The sequence below is a fragment of the Dendropsophus ebraccatus genome, chromosome 2, assembly GCF_027789765.1.
Source record: "Dendropsophus ebraccatus isolate aDenEbr1 chromosome 2, aDenEbr1.pat, whole genome shotgun sequence".
Taxonomy (NCBI): Eukaryota; Metazoa; Chordata; class Amphibia; order Anura; family Hylidae; genus Dendropsophus; species Dendropsophus ebraccatus.
The window spans coordinates 201310507-201328337 of NC_091455.1; the positions used below are offsets into that span (position 1 = coordinate 201310507).

Sequence of the window (17831 nt, forward strand, 5' to 3'; positions counted from 1 at the left end):
CCCCCACATGGCCCTGTAGATAGAAAAATGAAAGTGCTGGAGCTCTTAGAAGGGGAGGAGGATAAAACGGAAACGCAAAAATAAAAGTTGCCGCGGTCCACTGGTCCTCATAGGGTTAAATGACGTCTGTGGGGTTTCTGCAAGTTTACTGGATTATCAAGAATTTTTATTTATTTTTTTACAAAAAAATGTTAACATCAGTTCAAGAACTGTATGTGCTTTATTGTGATTTTGCTCATGATCAACTCTCACTCGAACAAAATGGCCGCCCTAATGTTTACACTGGGTCTGTCCGCTGTCATGGAAATGTCGTTATGAATAAAGTTATTTGAAGGAAGAAGGGAAAAAAAAAACCTTAGCGATCACGCGTTGCTACGTTCGCGAATCTCCCTCAGGACTACACTTCCCGAGATGCTTTGCGGCGGGTTATGACAGATGGGGACACTATGACGGCTCCGGGCTTTGCAGGTGTCTTCACAGGTGATGGCTTTCTTCCGTGTCCCGGTTGTCGCACCGGCTCCGGTATAAGTCGCAAAGGCTGATGGTTAGGAATTGTACCCGGCCGCACGTCACCCCTGACCTTTATATCCAGTATGTGATGGGGTGAAGCTGCCTGGTTATTGCTACATTGTTATTCCTTGTCTATCTCATGCCTAGACTCTCCATTGACTGCTAATTCTTAAAGGGGAAGTCTGTGGTTATATAGCAGTTGCAAAACTACAACTCCCAGCATGCCCTGACAGCCTTCGGCTGTCAGGGCATGCTGGGAGTTGTAGTTTTGCAACAGCTATAGCAATATTACTGCAATAGATATTTGCTTTAACACCCTTAAAACTTATAAGACCCCCACTGTTTAGGACAGGTGACCCCAAACTTTCTGAGTTTGTTTCTCTTTGTTCTTATAAAATTCTGCATGCTGTCAGTGAATGGAGGATGCGGACACTGCTAATACGCTCTATGGCCTATATAATGATGTTACATTCACTGACAGCAAGCAGAGTCATGTGACGATAATCCGCACCGACCGACGATTGCTGTTGCCTTCTGGCTGGTAAAGAATGGTTGCTTGATGCTGCAAAGTCATCAGAGGTAGAGCTTGATGACCATAAAGTGAGATCAACGTGGCTAAAACATTGGTCATGTGAGCTAATGAAAGTGAATGGGGGTATTGTGACCAGTATTAAAGGGACACTCCGGCCAATTTTTTATTATGTTTTTTTTTTTTCAGAAAGTTATACAGATTTGTAATTTACTTCTATATAAAAATCTCAAGTCTTCCCATACTTATCAGCTGCTGTATGTCCTGCAAGAAGTGGTGTATTCTCCTTAGTCTAACACAGTGCTCTCTGCTGCCACCTCTGTCCATGTCAGGAACTGTCCAGAGCAGCAACAAATCCCCATAGAAAACCTCTCCTGCTCTGGATAGTTCCTGACATGGACAGAGGTGGCAGCAGAGAGCACTGTGTCAGACTGGAGAGAATACACCACTTCCTGTGGGGCATACAGCAGCTGATAAGGACTGGAAGACTGGAGATTTCTAACTAGAAGTAAATTACAGATGTGTGTAACATCCTGACACCAGTTCATTTGAAAGTTTTTTTTTTTTTTTAGCTGGAGTACCCCTTTAAGCAGGGGTGTCAAACCTGTGTCCCTCTAGCTGTTGCCAAACTACAATTCCCATCATGCCTGGACAGCTAAAACTTTGGCTATCCAGGCATGATGGTAACTGTAGTTTTGCAACGGCTGGAGGGACGCAGGTTTGACACCTGTGCATGTACTGTGTTAGACGCTGTTCAGACTATGCAGAGCCCTGATGTATGCAGTCTATGTATGACGCCCACTGACTCACCTATATAATATGGGGATCCCCTGTACTTAGTACACAGACATATGGCGGCCAGACTGTGCATAGACATGGGGCAAATATTAGACTATGGACGTGTTTAGTGGTGTGAACATAACCCTATAGCAGAGGTGCTGGTACAAGACTACAATTCCCATCATGCCTCATCATCCAAAGCTTTGGCCGTCCAAGTATGATGGAAGTTGTAGTTTATCAGCAGCTGACAGCTATGCCTAATGGCAGTAGTATAGTGCCGTATCGGCTTTACTTAGTATAGTGTGGACAGTATACGGCCGTGTTCACATGTAGGTAATGCTGAGGTCTTTGCACCTGTATCATATATAGGAAAGGAATATTGCGGCCTCCATTGAGTCCTATGAATGTGTCTGACGCCTGCGCCCTGATGGATGACGCCACTGCTTACACTGAGCCCACAGCTCTTCTCCCTGCCCTCTGGGGGGACAGTCACCTCTCTATCCATTGAGGTCAACAAGGGTTGTGGACAGGGCTGATGATTTGGTTTCACTGATAGCCAGTGCTGGTGAAGTGTAAGCTCTGCGGCCAGCTTAAAGTGTAACTGTTAGGGGCCTATTCCACGGAGCGATAATCAGCCGAATCGGCCGATTATCGCTCCGTGGAGTAGAGACAACGCTCAGCCAATGTTCGTGTCATCGGCTGATCGTTTATTTAGGTTCAAACCTAAAATCATCGGGCACCGACTGTGCATTGCTGCGTGGAATAGCGATGTGCGGCGGGCGACCAAAGATTTCACAAGCACCATGCTTATCTAACCATGCTGCAGGCCTTCTCCTGCACTCCTTCTTCCTCCTGGTCCCGTACACAGCAGCAGCTTCGGTGTGGCCTGTCTTAGCTGACAGACCGCTCAGCCAATCACTGGCCAGGACTGCCATGACCAGTGATTGGCTGAGCGGTCTCTCAGCTCAGACAGGCCGCACCGAAGCTGCTGCTGCGCGGGACCAGGAGGAAGAAGGAGCGCAGGAGAAGACCTGCAACATGTTTAGGTAAAGTATAGAGTTTAAACAAGAGCTGCAAGGACATCGATAACGATGTCCCTGCAGCCCTCGCTAAACATTTATCGAGCCGTGTAATAGGCCCAGTAAATGAGCGCTGATCTAGCAGATTGGCGCTCGTTTACATTATTGATCGGGCCCCCATCGGCCCGTGGAATAGGACCCTTATAAAAAAAACTTTTGATGTGTCAAAGAGAAATGCCGAAAGCTTTGATCCTTCCCAGTCTGAGTGTTCATACCCGAACTGATCGGGAGAAGACCGCGCTAAGGGCCAGTTCACACGGAGCAAAATCTGCAGAGTTCCGCTGCAGAGAGCTGTGAGCCCTCCCATAGAGAAACAGTGTCACACTGATGCAGACGAGAGGTCCATGCCGAATTTCCACTACTTTTCCTCTGTGTGAACTGGCCCTAAGCGTGGTCCTCTCCCAGCTCTGTCTGATGTGATGATAGGGACAGGGACACTTTAACGTGGAGCTGTGGCCTCCCTGTAATACTAATCCATGAAATAAAAAAATTGCTGGTAATGGTGTTGCAGGTTGGGGGTGTGTCTTTATGCTGTCAGCTCTGATTGGATAGTCTCGGCCAGCGCAGGGACACGCCCTCCATTGGTAACACCCCTTTTAGTCATGCATTTCCAGGAAGAATAACAGAGGAGCAGCACATCACAGAGCTATATGAAAAGATGTCTCTGCATTGTTATTCTGGAAGGATTTAGGCCCACTTTAAAGGGGTACTCCAAAGAACAAAAGTGTTTTAAAATCTAGCTGATTTACTTCTATTTACTTCTAGTACTTATTATCTGCTGTATGTCCTGCAGGAAGTGATGTATTCTTTCCAGGCTGACACAGTGCTCTCTGCTGCCACCTCTGTCCATGTCAGGAACTGTCCAGAGCAGCAGCAAATCCCCATAAGAAACCTCTACTACTTTGGACAGTTCCTGACATGGACAGAGGTGGCAGCAGAGAGCACTGTGTCAGACTGGGCAGAATACACCACTTCCTGTAGGACATGCAGCAGCTGATAAGTACTGGAATAGTGTAGGGGAGATGGGTGGCACTCCAAGGGTAGGTGGTGCATGTGGTGGAAAGGTCCAGCAGCAGGTAAATAGAAGAGCCTGGCACTCACCAAATCAATTATGCTTATTTATTTAGGTACAACATGCATAGGTTTACAGTAAGAACGCGTTTCAGCCAGACATGGCCTTCACTTATCAGCTTCTGCATGTCCAGTACTTATCAGCTGCTGTATGCCCTGCAGGAAGTGGTGTATTCTTTCCAGTCTGACACAGTGCTCTCTGCTGCCACCTCTGTCCATGTCAGGAACTGTCTAGAGCAGCAGCAAATCCCCATAGAAAACCTCTCCTGCTTTTGAAGAATTGACATCATTAAATATACAGAATAGTAAATTACTTCTAACTTTCAGAGTACCCCTTTAAAGGTAGTGGGGGTGGGGGGCTGCCCATGAAGAAAGCCTTGGAAGCTTTCCCCAGAAATGATCCAGACCCCTACAATCTTCTCATTGTCTGCTTCACAATTGGTATACGGGAAGGGCAGGATATGGCATTGACTGCCTGGAAGCCATGGAGCTTTGGATTTGCTTATGACAGTCAGTAAGTGTGACTGATAGAAAAAAACACGGCCCCCGGGCTGCAATACTGTAACAGGATCACACACGTCTCAGGGGAACATTCTAGCGTTAATTTACCGATATTCAATGTACATGAACTTTGGGGAGATTTATCAAACATAGTGTACAGTGAAACTGGCTCAGTTGCCCCTAGCAACCAATCAGATTCCACCTTTCATTTTCCAAAGAGTCTGTGAGGAATGAAAGGTGGAATCTGATTGGTTGCTAGGGGCAACTGAGCCAGTTTCACTTTACACCATGTTTGATAAATCTCCCCCAAAGTGTTCATTACCTGGGCAAATACTGTATTTGTCTTCTATTATTCTAAGTTTACAAGGACTCTATGGAAGGGGTATATATATATATATATATATATATACCAGCAGTAACTCATGTAAATGGATCAGATATGGTCACTAGTAAACTATGGTCATTCCAATGATCTCTATGGAGCCGCGATGAGTACACTACAGTATATGGCTTAGTGCGCACAGCTACTTTCGTGCAAAAACAGCGCCACTCCTGTCCTTACGTTGTATGTGGTATTACAATTCACCTCCATTCACTTCAATAGGGCTGAGCTACAAAATACACACCAAAACTGAGGACAGGAGAGGAGCTGTTTCTGGAAGAAAGCGGCCATGTTTTTCTAAGGGTCCTATTCCATGGGCCGATGGGGGCCCGATCAATAATGTAAACGGCTCGATAATCGCTTAGCGAAGGCTGCAGGGACATTGTTACCGAAGTCCGTGCAGTCCTTGTTTAAACACCATACATTACCTAACCATGCTGCAGGTCTTCTCCTTCTCCCGGTCCCGCGCGCAGCAGCAGCTGCGGTGTGGCCTGTCTGAGCCGACAGACCGCTCAGCCAATCACTGGCCACGGCGGTCCTGGCCAGTGATTGGATGAGAAGTCTATCAGCTCAGACAGGCCACACCGAAGCTGCTGCTGCGCGCAGGACTGGAAAGAAGAAGGAGCGCAGAAGAAGACCTGCAACGTGCATTTGGAAAATAAAGGCATCTTTCTTTGCTACGTGCTGGATCATTGTTTTCCTTGGACAACGTGTAGGTAATGTATGGTGCTTGTGAAATCGTTGGTCACCCGCCGCACATCGCTATACCACGCAGCAATGCTCAGTCGTTGCCCAATGATTTTAGGTTTGAACCTAAATGAACAATCAGCCAATGACACGATCATCGGTTGATCGATGTCTCTATTCCACGGAGCGATAGTCGCCCGAACTGGGGCGATTATCGCTCCCTAAGCCTGGACAACCCCCTTTCCCGGGATTTCAATACCCATGACATTGGTAAGGATCTGACTCCGGTCACCCCCACCAATCAGCTGCTGGGCCCTCCTCATTGTTTACCAGGCACTACATCTCAAACCTCCTCTTAAAGTAGTTGCCCGTTCCCATTAAATTCTTGTCTGTGGGCGTAGGCTGGCATAAAAAAAAAAAGTTATACTCACCTGCCCTGATCCTCTGCCGTGTCCTTTCCGTTGTTGGCGGTTCTGCCTGAGCAGCACTTCCTGCTTTGGACTTATAGAAATCTCTCACTAAGACAATCGCTCACCTAAGTGGGTCTCAGTGATTCTTTGAGCCAAAACGCGTCATGTGACCGAGTGGTAAGTGTCAGGGAGCCTACCATGTGGCAGGTGAGTATGACCCTCTGTGTCAGTTGTTTTGATGGTTTAAAATGCATAGGAATGGGCATTGTATCGCGGTCTATTCTGAGACTGGGGGAGGTTATTCCTGGCTCGGAGATGTAGGCCTCCCTGGTTGTTTATTCAGCCTGTCTCTCAAGTGTTAGTGACACCTCCAATACGTGATAATTGTTTCTTAGAGGACGCCTTATAATTACTTGGCTATTATTAGTCATGGAAAGTCTCCAACTGCTGTAAAGTGTTATATAGCCAGCTCCATTTATTGGATTGTAATCTGCGGTGGTTTATACAGGCCAATTTACTAAGAAAACTTAAAGGGATGTTCCTAAAATAGCAAGTGATGGCCTATCACCGGGGTAGGGAACCTTGGCTCTCCAGCTGTTGCAAAACTACAACTCCCATCATACCTGGACAGCCAAAGCTTTAGCTTTAGCTGTCCAGGCATGATGGGAGTTGTAGTTTTGCAACAGCTGGAGAGCCAAGGTTCCCTACCCCTGGTCTATCAGGATGACGGAGCTAGTTTGGCAGAAACATTTCTGTCCCCAATTATAGGAGATCTTATAACTTTTTTTTTTTTGTCTCTTTCCAGCATTTTGATCATTCAGCATTAGTTTTTGCTGCCTCCTCATCTGCAACATGGCGGACACAAAACCTCTTCACCAAACGAGATTTGAAGCGGCCGTGAGTGTCATCCAGAGTCTGCCCAAGAATGGTGAGAATCAGACCGTCCCCATTATTAAGGGCCGGTTCACACTACGGAATCGGCGCCGAAATTCTGTGCCAATTGTTTGAGCGTTGAGGTGCGGAGAGCGGAGGTGTGCAAGCCCTCCCATTCAAACTGATAGAAGGCAGGATTCGACCGAGTCTGCGCAGGGGAGTTCTGCATGGAATTTCGGCGCCGATTCCATCGTTGTGAACGGGCCCTAACAGAGTTTCTTTTTTTGCAAAAAGAGCACCACCCCTGTCCTCAGGTTGTGTGTGGTATTACAGTTCAACTTCATTTGCTTAATGGGAACTGAGCCGCAATACCCACACCCAAACTGAGGACAGGAGCGGTGCTGTTTCTGGAAGAAAGCAGCCATGTTTCTATATGTCTAAATAACCCCTTTAATGGGGTATTCCCTTTTTTAATCTTTATGGCAGAGCCACAGAACATGCCATAAATGTCTCGTAGACGTGGATCCCATCCCTGATCTGTGAAAAGATCAAAGTTCCCTGTAGACCTGGTTGTGTGTACAGGACGCGATCGGGAACGGCCAAGTTGGCTGTTATGCTGTCTTGGTAACTCCCATAGAGGTTAATGGAAGTTGTGTACTCAATATAGCACTCTAAGCTTTGTTGTTTTTCCCATCCACACAATATGATGTAAAAGTCTGATAGACGCAGGTCCCTGCTCTAGATTGGTCCTTCCTGACCACGTTCCAGGCCTAGTTGCAGCTCTAGGCCTTTTTATCAGTTGACAGGTGCACTAACTGCTAATAAAAGAGTCAACGATTAGAGCTGAGCGAACGCCGAGCGTGCTCAAGTGTCTCCGAGCACGAGCATGCGGCATATGATTAAATCTTAAGGCTGCCTGGATAGCATGGATACAAGCTATGTACTATGGCTGTATCCATATTTTGCCAGCTTCTTCAGCCTCCGATGATCAAATATCGCTCGCTCTGGTTCAGACAAACTCGCTTGTGTTGGAAGTTCGCTCAACTATAAAGGCCCTGCATGCAAGTGACGATCTTGTTGGCCATGTAAAAGGGTCCTAACAGGTGGCTGATATGACTTCATAACCCTCATAGAGGTAAATGCACATTATCGGTCCATGATAGCACTGCTGAGTATACAGTTTTCATAGCTGTGCTCCATAGTCACTGCCTCTTGCATAGCTGCATTATCTAATGGAAGGTTACACTATGGATCACACTTGTAACCCCTGCTAGTCCGGCCCTCCCTCATGCTTTACGCTGCAGCTGAGTATAAGAACCGGCCTGCATGAGCCCAGGTTGCTGTCACTGCCTGTCGAGTCAGTTCCCTTATAGCACGGACAGTGTAATGTCAGTGAATTAATATGACATGTACATAGTTGCCAACATTTGAATTTTTTTTCCAGGGACACTTTAGCGTTAAAAAGGGGTGTGGTTTATTGTGGGTGTGGTCTTGGTGGGTGTGGCCTATCATTGGTGTGTGTTAAAAATTTTCCAGTTAGAATTTGCAGTCAGAACAACACAAAAGGAGCATTACTTACCCCAGTATTAGGTCCCCATTATATTACACACCCCAGTATTAGGTCCCCAGTATATTACACACCCCAGTATTAGGTCCCCAGTATATTACACACCCCAGTTTCAGGTCCCCAGTATATTACACACCCCACTCAGAGCAGGCTAAGACTCAAAAATAGCATTCTACTGATGACTCTACATACTGGGAGTTTGTAACCATACAATACAGCCACACCCCTTATCATCATACTACTACCCCCTTCATCGTACTGCTCCTTCATCATCATACTACTACCCCCTTCGTCCTCCTGCCCCTCAATCATCATACTACTACCCCCTTTATCCTCCTGCCCTTCCATCATCATAGTACTACACCTCTCATCCTCCTGCTCCTCCATCATCATACTACTTCCCCTTTCATCTTCCTCCTGCCTTCATCATCATACCAGTACCCCCTTCAGCATCCTCTTGTCCCTTCATCTGTATTTAAAACAAAAAAAAAGCTATACTTACCTCACCAGTATGGTTCCTCTAATCCCCCAGGGACTCCTCTCCCTGCTCTGCATGAGAGACATCACTTGCGCTGGAAGGGGGCAGGGACATACCCGGGACATGGTTTTGCTGGGCCTGTTTCCTCCAAATCAGGACAGTCCCGGCAAAACCGGGACTGTTGGCAACTATGCATGTAGCATGTATAAGGACCCGAAGGTTACCTCACTGATCTGTAATATTTCTCTGCAGGTTCTTTCCAGCCGTCCAATGAGATGATGCTGAAGTTCTACAGTTTTTACAAGCAGGCGACACAAGGACCATGTAATATACAGAGGCCGGCATTCTGGGATCCTGTTGGCCGATACAAATGGTGACTCCCTATAGCTGCGCTGTGTGTGTGTGTGTATATACATATATATATATATATATATATATATATATATATATAGATTCTGGTGTGTGCTGGTTCAGACATCACTCTCCGGTGTGTGCTGGTTCAGACATCACTCTCCTGTGTATGACAGTCTGCTGTAACCTTCACCCTTTGTACTTATCTGCAAATACAGCCTACAGATAGGCAACATGGATTTACTAGTGATAGGGGTTTATTTTTTCTGATCTCTTGATAGACTGTATAGGGAAATGAAACATTCTGCAGTTCTCTAATGTACTTTAATACTAATTCATGATCTCTGCTTGCTTTATATGAATGGAGAAATTCTCTTTATAACTTCTAAATGACACTTATCCATAGGATAGGTAATAAGGATTGTTGAGCCGACTTGCTGAACTTTTCAGTTTCTGTAATGTCCTCCAAACCCAAACTTATAATTGTCGGGCACCGACCTCGCATCACTACGTGTAATAGTGGTGCGCGGCCGGCGGCTGACGATAAGCAAAGTGCATACATTACCTATCCATGGTCCAGGGCTCTTCTTGTGCTCTGCTTCTCCCCGGGTCCTGCGCGCTGAAGCTTCAGAGCGGCCTGTCTTAGCTGACAGGCCGCTCAGCCAATCACTGGCTGGGACCGCTACGGTTCCTTGCTTTAAACGCTCGGATCTATCACCGGTGGGTTCCAATAGCAAACAAGTAATGACAGATAAAAGCAACATAGAGCTCTTTATTGCAGCTTTATCAAGCAGCACCAGACACATTCGAAAAGCCAGTGTATTTCCAAGATATGAACCCTGAGAAAGAGCTCAGTTTACCTCGGAAACATGCCGGGGTCCACACTTGTCTGAATGTGTACTGTGCTGTTTGATGAAATTGCCATAAAGAGTTTGATACTTCTTCTATCATACAAAGCTGGATGTATCTACCATTTTCCCCCTGTGCGATTTCGTTATTACAGATGTGACAATTTCTTTAAGTTGATAAAAGCAGCTGAAGAGAATTTGCTTTCCCTGCAGCTGCTCTGTAAAGTGAAACTGGCTCAGTCGCCCCTAGCAACCAATCAGATTCCAACTTTCATTCCTTACAGACTCTTTGGCAAATGAAAGGTGGAATCTGATTGGTTGCTAGGGGCAACTGAGCCAGTTTTACTTTACACCAAGTTTGATAAATCTCCCCCATAGTCTTTTCCAGTGGGGTCTCCCATACATGTTTCTATGGCCCCCTCCAAGCAGCAGAGTTGGCCACCTCCTCGCTCAGTGACCTCTTTTATACACCAGCTACTGTGGCGGACTATAGACACTGTTAGTTTGTATGTGACTGATTTGTTGGCTTACATTTATTTTCAGGGATGCCTGGAATTCATTGGGCGACATGTCTAAGGAAGACGCCATGATCGCTTATGTTGATGAAATGAAAAAGGTAAGAACAGTATACATGATGATAAGACTGATGTGTGAAATATTCTCCAAGACCTTAGGATAGTCTAAGGGCTAGTAAGGTTAATAGTATTATAATATATTCTATAGTAGTTTGTCAGATTTTCTCAGCTGAAAGTTCCCTATGTGGATTTTATAGTGCAGCATTACATCTGCAGACATTACTATAGCTTAAAGGGGTACTCCGGTAAAAACACATTTCTTTCAAGTCAGTTGGTGTCAGAAAGTTATATAGATTTTTTTTATTTACTTCTCTTCCAGTACTTATCAGCTGCTGTATGCTCTGCAGGAAGTGGTGTATTCTTTTTAAGTCTAACACAGTGCTCTCTGCTGCCACCTCTGTTGAGAGCAGTAACAAATCCTAAATAGAAAACCTCTCCTGCTCTGGACAGTTCCTGACATGGACAGAGGTGGCAGCAGAGAGCACTGTGTCAGACTGGAAAGAATACACCACTTCCCGCAGGGCATACAGCAGCTGATACGTATTGGAAGACTTGAAATATTTAAACAGAAGTAAATTACAAATCTATATAACTTTCCAACACCAGTTGATTTAAAAAGAAAATAAAAAAAACTCGCAGGAGTACCCCTTGAAGGCCCTATTACATAGAGCACTTCAGGCAGATATCTCCCTGTATAATAAAGACAGCAATCAGCTGATGAACGAGCATATACTGATTAAACTGAGGGCTTGCACTGACATTGCTAGCAATGTCGTGGCCGCACAAATATCAAGCAGCAATATAGCAGATCGGCACTCGCTGGTCAGGGTATCTTATACAGCCCTTAGACATCAGATTGGGTTGAATCCCCCAAAAATCTGATTGTCTAAAGCCAGATCTAGCCAAGAACTACTGAGCGTCCCCCAGTCTCTGGTAAGTGATCAGTCCTGATACACAAAAAGCACAAAAACCAATATACTAAACCATCAGCACTTTTGCCAGAAGACGAAGCTCCGGCCATTGCGATATAAAAGCCGCCTGTAGTAATGTGAAATTCCCGGAATATCCTCTCTCTCTCCGTGCAGACTGATGATCTGGGTCATTAGATTTCTGCAGGAAACCAATAAGCCCTCCGCCGGGATTCGATTACAGCTAAGTAGATTGTATGCGGTAACTTCATCCCGAAGCTGCTCACACCTCGCCTCCCCGCCACCTCACTTATCTTCTAGGACAGGGATGGGGAACCTTCGGTCCTCCAGCTGTTGCAAAACTACAATTCCCATCATGCCTGGACAGCCGATGGCTGTCCAGGCATGATGGGAGTTGTAGTTTTGCAACAGCTGGGGGGCCGAAGGTTTCCCATCCCTGTTCTAGGATGTATACAGCACAATGCAGACATCCCCGGCACTAGGTCAGAACCAGAATACAGGCAATATGGCTTATATACCCTGTGCAGTATACAGCTGGCTCCTATAGCTCAGGGGCATAGTGGGTTAGTATAGTGGCCTCTTTATAACTTCAGCATACGGTTGATATCAGGCGGCCTGAAAGTAATTATAATATCTGGGTCACTGAGGGCGAGCGTACATTAAATGGACTTAATATTAATATAAATAATAAATCTGGCTGAACAGGAAGATCTAGGCTGACTTGCATTGATTTTGTGGAGCTTCAATGATGGCATTGCATCATAGTGAGCTTGAATAGCGATATTGGTGCCTATAAGTGGCAGCATAATTATATGGGGGCATATCACGAAAATATGTAGACTATGCACCGCCAAAATTACAGGGTGCTCAGAAGATGACATAAATATAAATATAGTACCAACAAAAGGAAAAGGAAAGGCCTGTCATATGTACTCACTGGCACACCAAACAAATAAAGAAGAAAATATGTATCTTTATTTCACATAAATCAAAATAACAAACATCACACTGGGACATAAACAGTTAAAAACATCTAAAAAAAAATAATTACAAAATACTTGAAGGGGGCCCCACTACATATAGGGAAAAGCCCCCAGGACACTCCGACAAGCAGAAATGGCAAGGACCATATCTAATCAATGAATCTGATGTGATAACTGTGCCCCACTACTGTAACAAGGAGGATGAGGTAGAAAAACTACCAAAAGATGTGCAACACAAACCAGGGCAGGTATAACCAAAAAAATAACCAAAATATCAACAAATAGTCAGAAGGTACATGTCGGGGTCCACTGCTCCCCACGCGGCCCATTTCTTACTGGGAACTTCCTCAGGGGTTTTTTAGTCGCTTCCAAGGGATTTATTTAAAAAACTGGTCTTCATAAAAATATATAAATTTATATACAGTGGGGAAAAAAAGTATTTAGTCAGTCACCAATAGTGCAAGTTCCACCACTTAAAAAGATGAGAGGCGTCTGTAATTGACACCATATGTAGACCTCAAGTATGAGAGACAAAATGAGAAAACAAATCCAGAAAATCGCATTGTCTGATTTTGTAAGAATTTATTTGCAAATTATGGTGGAAAATAAGTATTTGGTCAGTAACAAAATTTCATCTTAATACTTTGTTATATATCCTTTGTTGGCAATGACAGAGGTCAAACGTTTTCTGTAAGTTTTCACAAGGTTGGCACACACTGTTGTTGGTCTGTTGGCCCATTCCTCCATGCAGATCTCCTCTAGAGCAGTGATGTTTTGGGGCTGTCGCTTGGCAACATGGACTTTCAACTCCCTCCAAAGGTTTTCTATAGGGTTGAGATCTGGAGACTCCAGGACCTTGAAATGCTTCTTATGAAGCCACTCCTTCGTTGCCCTGGCGGTGGGCTTTGGATCATTGTCATGTTGAAAGACCCAGCCACGTTTCATCTTCAATGCCCTTGCTGATGGAAGGAGGTTTACACTCAAAATCTCACGATGCATGGCCCCATTCATTCTTTCATGTACCCAGATCAGTCGTCCTGGCTCCTTTGCAGAGAAACAGCCCCAAAGCATGATGTTTCCACCCCCATGCTTTACAGTAGCTATGGTGTTTGATGGATGCAACTCAGTATTCTTTTTCCTCCAAACACGACAAGTTGTGTTTCTACCAAACATTTCCACTTTGGTTTCATCAGACCATAGGACATTCTCCCAATACTCTTCTGGATCATCTAAATGCTCTCTAGCAAACTTCAGACGGGCCCGGACATGTACTGGCTTAAGCAGTGGGACACGTCTGGCACTGCAGGATCTGAGTCCCTGGCGGCGTAGTGTTACTGATGGTAGGCTTTGTTACATTGGTCCCAGCTCTCTGCAGTTCATTTACTAGGTCCCCCCGCGTGGTTCTGGGATTTTTGCTCACCGTTCTTGTGATCATTTTGACCCCACGGGGTGAGATTTTGCGTGGAGCCCCAGATCGAGGGAGATTATCAGTGGTCTTGTATGTCTTCCATTTTCTAATTATTGCTCCCACAGTTGATTTCTTCACTCCAAGCTGGTTGCCTATTGCAGATTCAGTCTTCCCAGCCTGGTGCTGGGCTACAATTTTGTTTTTGGTGTCATTTGACAGCTCTTTGGTCTTCACCATAGTGGAGTTTGGACTCTTGACTGTTTGAGGGTGTGCACAGGTGTCTTTTTATACTGATAACAAGTTTAAACAGGTGCCATTACTTCAGGTAATGAGTGGAGGAAAGAGGAGACTCTTAAAGAAGAAGTTACAGGTCTGTGAGAGCCAGAAATCTTGATTGTTTGTAGGTGTTCAAATACTTATTTTCCACCATAATTTGCAAATAAATTCTTACAAAATCAGACAATGTGATTTTCGGGGATTTGTTTTCTCATTTTGTCTCTCATAGTTGAGGTCTACCTATGATGTAAATTACAGACGCCTCTCATCTTTTTAGGTGGGAGAAATTGCACTATTGGTGACTGACTAAATACTTTTTCTCCCAACTGTATTTGCTGTATATATGAAAAAGTAAAAATGAAAACAAATAACAAATCCTTGTACTATTGTGTGACGTTTTGCCTTTCGGCCACTAGATCCTTGAGACAATGCCAGTGACGGAGAAAGTGGAAGAATTACTCCAGGTCATAGGTCCATTTTATGAAATAGTGGAAGACAAAAAACATGGACGAGGATCTGGAGTGACCTCAGGTTGGCCAATCTCCTTTGTGTTGTAGAATAGTCTATGTGTCTCCTCCTCACCTACTGTACCACTTTCTCCAATCACAACTCTCTGCTGTCTTTCTTTTATTCCCTTCCGCATGCCAGTGCGACTGGACAGAGTTACTAAGTCCTTAGAAGGTAGGAAGGAAAATTCTGTTTTGACTTCTTTATTAACCCCTCCCCCCCCCCCCCAAAAAAAAAAGTTCAAAAAGTATAGAGCCAGCGGCAACTGTACCGTTCCGATTTAGAAATGAATATCTATGTGAGGCTACATAGCTTTCTACCATTGTCCTGTGTGTTTGTCCCTGTACTATGCTGCATTCACATTTCTGTACGCTTCAGGACTGACATCTCCCAGCATTCCTTGCTGAATAAGTGTCTCGAGGCCCTTTTACACGGGCAGATTATGGGCAAGGAGCATTGCTAGATAATCGACCTGTATAAAAGTGTCAGTGGTCAGCCGAGGAGCGGGATAACACCCGCTCTTTGGCTGATCTCATCTTTTATGCGGACAGTAAAATTTATCGCTATTGGCTGTAAATCTCCCTGTGTTGATAGGGGATGTGTGACCGATAGCTATACATTTAAATAGCCGTACGAACAATGCAGTGATCTTTTGTGTGGCCCAGCCGTACGATTAGTCGTGCTGTCTAAAGGCCCCGCAAATGGGCGCCAATTTTGCCGATTTGCGGCCACAGACGGACAAAGATCAGGTCATATAAAAGGACCCTTAGATCACCTTGTTTGGTGATTTTGATGTAAAGAAGTTAAAAAACAAAAACATTTTTCATGTCAAAGAGACACCACATTGAGTCTGGGTGTTAAAGGGAACCAATCACGCCGAAATTGCCCCCATTGATAAGGAAGCGTGCTGGTACATCAGCCAGCACGCTTCCCAAACATCCCCCTGTCCTCTCCGTCCCCTCTTTTGTTAGCCCGTAATCTTACTTTTGTGATGTCCCGCGCCGTATGCTAATCAGCCCCAAGTAGTCAAGGTGGGCTGAACTAGTTAAGGTGGGCTGTACTACTCACGGTCCTGGGCGCTGTAATCACGCCCAGAGGGGCGTGATTCGAAGACCTTCGCTCCGCCGACGTCATCTCTGGCCCGCGCTCACGCCGTCGGCGCGGCGCGTCTTTCGCATGCGCAGTACGGCGGGAGAAGACGCTGACGTACAGCGCGTGCGCGGCGTGCGGAAGACGTCGGCGTTGGAACGCAAGCGCCGCCGACATCTTCCGCACGCCGCGCACACGCAGTACGTCAGCGTCTTCTCCCGCCGTACTGCGCATGCGCGGCATGCGAAAGACGCGGCGCGCCGCCCACGTGAACGCGGGCCAGAGATGACGTCGGCGGAGCGAAGGTCTTTGAATCACGCCCCTCTGGGCGTGATTACAGCGCCCAGGACCGTGACTGGTACAGCCCACCTTGACTAGTTCAGCCCACCTTGACTACTTGGGGCTGATTAGCATACGGCGCGGGACATCACAAAAGTAAGATTACGGGCTAACAAAAGAGGGGACGGAGGGGACAGGGGGATGTTTGGGAAGCGTGCTGGTACATCAGCCACATCCTTATCAATGGGGGCAATTTCGGCGTGATTGGTTCCCTTTAAGACTCCATAGATTGTCAGAATAAGCAGGGAGAGGTGCCCAGCACAGCGCTTCTCTCCCTGTCACTGTCTCCTCACTGCAGGAGATGAGCTTTATAGACTTTCTATAGCTAGATGGGGAGATAAGCCCTCACCTGAGTACTTCTCCCCACATATTCCAGTAATCTGTTGGGTCTCAGCACCAAGACGCCGATTAATCAAGACTTTTGATATGGCGCTGAACTTCAGTATCACACAGTGCTACATCTCTGTCTGAGACAGGAACTGTCCAGATCAGGAGCAAATCCCCATAGACAACCTCTCCTGCTCTGGACAGCTCCTGTCATGGACAGAGGTGGCAGCAGAGAGCACTGTGTCAGACTGGAAAGAATACACTTCTTCCTGCAGGACATGCAGCAGCTGATAAGTACTGGAAGACTGGAGATTTTTAGATAGAAGTTAATTACAAATCTATAGAACTTTCTGACACAAGTTGATTTGAAAGAAAAAGAGTGTCCCTTTAAGGGGAAGATTTGCAAGAGACAATAGAGCAGTTGCCTATAGAAACCAATCAGATTACAGCTTTAATTAAGTTAGTCTCCTAAAACAAGCGCCAATCTACTCAATCAGTGCCCGCAGCGGCCTATGTAATGCCAGTCCCAGCTCTTCCCATATTATAGACCAGATAAGTGATTCCTGTAACAACCTACAGATTAGTGAATCCCCCCAGGTATACAGGTATAGCCCCAGTAGGAGGCTGCAATATGGATCATGCCGGTACTGTTTGTCATTCGCTTTGTATGTACTTTGGTATCTTTTTTTTTTCATAGCAGCCGTCATGTAGCCTGGTGTAGAGGGTAAAATTCCACTCTCTCCAAGCCGAGTGATTCTTGGCTGTGACACACACTGTTTATTTAGCTAATCCACCATATCAGTGCAAAACATTGTCATGCTAGCTCCGATTTTGCAACTGGCTGATATCAAAGTTCATAGCGGATCAGGGTTATAACACAGTGTGACATACAGGGGGAGATCAGGGCGCATAAGTCAGGAGCGGCTGTAATGTTATGTATATATATCCTATAGCCGCTATGTCCCATCAGGAGCTGTAATGTTATGTGTATATATCCTATAGCCGCTATGTCCCATCAGGAGCTGTAATGTTATGTGTATATATCCTATAGCCGCTATGTCCCATCAGGAGCTGTAATGTTATGTGTATATATCCTATAGCCGCTATGTCCCATCAGGAGCTGTAATGTTATGTGTATATATCCTATAGCCGCTATCCTCCCATCAGGAGCTGTAATGTTATGTGTATATATCCTATAGCCGCTATGTCCCATCAGGAGGTGTAATGTTATGTATATATATCCTATAGCCGCTATGTCCCATCAGGAGGTGTAATGTTATGTGTATATATCCTATAGCCGCTATGTCCCATCAGGAGCTGTAATGTTATGTG

At 45.6% G+C, this 17831-nt stretch overlaps 1 protein-coding gene across 3 annotated transcripts in view; it reads left to right on the forward strand.

Moving 5' to 3' along the window:
* Window positions 1-388: 388 nt before the first annotated feature.
* Window positions 389-17831, forward strand: part of ACBD5 (acyl-CoA binding domain containing 5) — a 31734-nt gene continuing 14291 nt past the window's right edge. For 2 of the 3 annotated variants that reach the window (XM_069959114.1, XM_069959116.1), the window contains exons 1-5: window positions 389-480; window positions 6755-6877; window positions 9120-9240; window positions 10610-10682; window positions 14654-14768. In XM_069959114.1, the coding sequence (XP_069815215.1) occupies window positions 6802-6877; window positions 9120-9240; window positions 10610-10682; window positions 14654-14768 (385 nt within the window). In that variant the 5' untranslated portion in view covers window positions 389-480; window positions 6755-6801. The other variant, XM_069959115.1, reaches the window with a different exon arrangement.